The 3,698-nt window shown below is 70.2% G+C and overlaps 1 protein-coding gene across 1 annotated transcript; it reads left to right on the top strand.

The window, feature by feature from the left end:
• The first annotated feature begins 1,272 nt into the window (after positions 1–1,272).
• Positions 1,273–3,153, top strand: LOC118707641 (arginine vasopressin). Its single transcript, XM_036418264.2, has 3 exons — positions 1,273–1,449; positions 2,589–2,790; positions 2,951–3,153. The coding sequence occupies exons 1-3, from the start codon at positions 1,330–1,332 to the stop codon at positions 3,109–3,111; spliced, it is 483 nt and encodes a 160-aa protein (XP_036274157.1). The 5' UTR covers positions 1,273–1,329; the 3' UTR covers positions 3,112–3,153.
• The last annotated feature ends 545 nt before the right edge of the window (positions 3,154–3,698 follow it).

The raw sequence follows: 3,698 nt of genomic DNA, 5'->3' as shown, positions 1-3,698 counted from the left end.
ACAGCGGCCCAGGAGGTGGGCGTCAGTCTCCCTGCTTCACAGGGGATGGAGTGAGGCACAGAGCGGACTCGTGGCCTGCCCACGTCATGTTTCCGGCAGCAGCAGCGGCCAGATGGGGCCCCAGCGTCCTCACAGCCCCTCAGGGATGTTCCCGAGAAGGTGGACACCAGGTTCTGAGGGTCGGAGCCCCCTCCCTGGGACACTGGACCCTTCATGGCACTTTGTGGGGAGGAGGCTGCCCTGTCCGCCCCCCACCCCCTTCTAGAAGCTTCCTTGCAGGACCCCGGAGAGGAGGCCAAGAGCCTGGGGGCTGGAAGAGCTGGGGCCACAGGGAGACCCTGGTGCCCTGGGCGGAGGGAGGCTGAGTCTCTTTAACCCGGAGCCCGGGCTCCTTCCGCAGGCTGGGCCTCTGGCTGTGACTGCTCCCTTCCTTCGCCCTCAGCCCAGTCTTCAGATGGCCCCTGCCCCGGTCCCCGGGAACGAGCGTCTGGGTGGGGCGGGCATTGGGGCAGGCTGGCTGCCAGGCTCCATGGGCCGAAGCTCGCTGGGTTCCCAACCCCCAAGTTCCTGCTGGGAGGGAGAGATGGGGACGTGCTGAGAAGCTGCTCCCGGCCGGGTCTCTGAGGCCCTACGCCCGGCTCTGGGAGTGCCCACGGGGTGGGAGCACCCCGAATTCCCTGGAGCCTGCCCACGGGGTGCGAGCACCCCGAATTCCCTGGAGCCTGCCCACGGGGTGGGAGCACCCCTGCTTCCTGGCCCCTTCCCGGCGGGGCCGCCTGCCCCACAGGCTGCAGGCAGAGGCTCCTTTCCCAGAGCCCCAGCACAGCCCCCTCCAGGCCGCCTGCAGTGCCAGCTGGTCTGCCACCCGTCCCCTCACTGGGTCAGCCCCGGCCTCTCCCCGCCATCCTGGGCCCGCCAGGAGCCCCGTGAGCCCCCCTCACCCCCTCCTCAGGAGACAGATGGGGAACATGCACCCCGAGAAAGCTTAGAGACACCCCCCAAGTGACCCTCACGTGTCCCTCTCCAGAGCCCCTGGAGCTGCAATCACAGCCACAGCAGCTCCCGCCTCCCCGTGGCCACCCCACGGCGGAGACAGTCAGGAGGCGCCCCCCCCCCGCCCCCCGGCCCGCACAGCGCGGCCCACGTGCGCCCCCAGGGGCCTGAGTCACCGCTGCCGGCCGGGACGGGCCGAGGGCTCCTGGGGAGCCACCGGGAGGGGGCGGCGGCCACGTCACCTCGGAGGAAGCACCTGCGGCCATAAATAGGCGGCCGCGGAGGCAGACGGCACAGCCTGCCCGGAGCGCCCCGCGCTGTGCCACCTGCGCCAGGATGCCCGACGCCCTGCTGCCCGCCTGCCTCCTCGGCCTGCTGGCCGTCACCTCTGCCTGCTACTTCCAGAACTGCCCGCGGGGCGGCAAGAGGGCCATGTCCGACCTGGAGCTGAGACAGGTATGACCAGGGCTGGGGAGAGGGCTGCCATGGGCTGTGGGGTCCGGACGAGTGCCCGGCAGGAGCCAGGCCAGGAGCGGGTGCAGAGGGGACCAGCCCGGGCAGGCTGGGACGGGCTGCAGGGCTCCCTGGACAGTCCCATCCCGGCGCGGATGGAGGAGAGCGGTTCCCGCGGTGACTGGGCTGGGCCGGGGCAGGGAGGACGGGCAGGAAGGCCTCCTGTGTGCCCTGGGCCTCTCTCCCCATTGCTCACACCCAGCACCTGAGGCCTCCCATCCAGCCCAGCCTCTCCCACCACAGGCCCGGCCTCCACCCCGGGAGTCAGGGCTTCCGGGTGCTGGGTGGGTGCCAGCCTGCACCCTGTGAGTTCTGCACACTTCTCTCCTGCGTGTCCCTCCCTCCCTCCTGCTCCGCTGCCACCGGAGCTGGTGGAAGCCCAGGCTCCCCGCTCCGCTCGGCTCTGCCCAGGCACAGGAGGCTGGTCCCGAGCTGCGGAGCCCAGAGCGGGGCAGCTGGGCAGACAGACTTCCTCCCTCCGCTCTGCTCGGCCTTCGGGCCTGAGTGACCCAGGAGCCTCGGGCCTCCTCTAGGGCTCAGGACTCTGCCCCTGGTTAGTGACAGGCAGGCGAGCAGAGGCCCCAGCTTTGGGGGGAGGGCAGGGGAAGGGGGTGACGGGTGAGGGAGTGAGGGGGCCCCCCGGCCAGGCCAGAGAGGGGACAGGAAACAGAAGGAAGGGCCTGGGGTGGGGGGTGGGGACAGGGATGGTGCTAGAGTCCAGCGTGAGTAACGGGGGGAGAAGGCTGGGTTAGGGATAAAGCAGCGGGCAGTGCCCGATGCTGCAGCCCTAGGAGACCCTGCGGGGAGGTCCCTCTCTCTCTCTCTCTCTCTCTCTCTCTCTCTCTCTCTCTCTCTCTCTCTCTCTCTCTCTCTGCTGAGTGCTTCACAGGGGGAGAGGAGGCACCTGTAACAGAGGGAGGTTGGTGGATGTTGGCTTCCCTCCTGGGTCCCTTTTGGGGCCAAAGCAGCGCCAAGGCGACCCCGAACCTGGAGTCCTTGAGCCGCGCCTCCCCCCCCCCCCCCCCAGGGGCCTTGGCCTTCACCCCAGGCCTCGCTCACCCTTCTCCCCCCCACCCCCCCAGTGCCTGCCCTGCGGCCCCGGGGGCAAAGGGCGCTGCTTCGGGCCCAGCATCTGCTGCGGGGACGAGCTGGGCTGCTTCCTGGGCACGGCCGAGGCGCTGCGCTGCCAGGAGGAGACCTACCTGCCGTCGCCCTGCCAGTCCGGCCACAGGCCCTGCGGGAGCGGCGGGCGCTGCGCGGCCAACGGCCTCTGCTGCGACGAAGGTGCGGGGCCGGGGGCAAATGGAGAGGGGCGGGGGGTTGAGGGGGCCTTGGGGGCGGGGGTCTGGGGGGGCCTGGGGTGCGGGGGGGCAGGGAGGGTTTTGGGGACCTGGGGGGCGGGCCTCCGATCCGGTGCGCTGAGCCCTGTCCCCTGGCCCCGCAGAGAGCTGCGTGCCGGAGCCCGAGTGCCGGGAGGGCGGCCTCCCGCGCCGCGCCCGCGCCCACGAGCGGAGCAACGGGACGCAGCTGGACGGGGCGGGGGCGCTGCTGCTGCGGCTGGTGCAGCTGGCGGGCGCCCCCGAGCCCGCCCCCGGCGGCTTCTGAGCCCGCCTCCGCCCCCCTCCGAAATAAACCTTTTACAATGCACCGGCTGGTGTCTGTCTGTCTGTCCGTCTGTCCATCTGGGGGTGGGGGGTGGGGGGAGCTTCCCGGACCCCAAGACACAGGCAGATCCACCCAGCGGAGAGCCTGCCCTCAAAGGTGCCGCAGGAACAAGGACAGGCGCCCGGGCGGGAGGGGGAAAGAGGGCCAAGGCAGGGAGGGGGTCTGAGGGCCGAGGGGTGGGAATAAAGGGATAAGCGTCGGGGGAAGATGTGGACACCAAAGTGAGAGAGAGACAGAGAGACAGAGACAGAGACCTTGAGAGTGACGGGAGAAGAAGAGAATGACGGGAGAAGAGAAAGGCGGGAGGGACCAGCCAAGAAGCCAGCGGGGGTTCGGTCCCCATTTACTCCCCGGAGGCTGAGGGACCAGCAGCTCCAGGGACTCATCCTGGGCCCCAGGTTCTCAGCCCACTGTCTCCGTCACCCACGGCTGTGGGGCGCGTGCACGTGTGTGTGTGTGTGTGTGTGTGTGTGTGTGTGTGTGCAGGTGGGTGAGGGCGGGGATGGGACCAGCATGCCCAGACCCAG

Source organism: Pipistrellus kuhlii, unplaced genomic scaffold (genome assembly GCF_014108245.1).
Source record: "Pipistrellus kuhlii isolate mPipKuh1 unplaced genomic scaffold, mPipKuh1.p scaffold_m20_p_6, whole genome shotgun sequence".
NCBI classification, from domain to species: Eukaryota; Metazoa; Chordata; class Mammalia; order Chiroptera; family Vespertilionidae; genus Pipistrellus; species Pipistrellus kuhlii.
The sequence above is the reverse complement of the archived record's forward strand: the minus strand, read 5'-3'. Positions and strand labels throughout refer to the sequence as shown.

What these genes read in the sequence shown, in the direction of transcription:
- LOC118707641 (XM_036418264.2), top strand. Translation starts at nt 1,330, where the DNA reads ATGCCCGACGCCCTGCTGCCCGCCTGCCTCCTCGGCCTGCTGGCCGTC. An exon ending in CCGACCTGGAGCTGAGACAG is followed by an intron (nt 1,450 to 2,588) that starts GTATGACCAGGG and finishes CCACCCCCCCAG; the next exon opens with TGCCTGCCCTGCGGCCCCGG. An exon ending in CGGCCTCTGCTGCGACGAAG is followed by an intron (nt 2,791 to 2,950) that starts GTGCGGGGCCGG and finishes CTGGCCCCGCAG; the next exon opens with AGAGCTGCGTGCCGGAGCCC.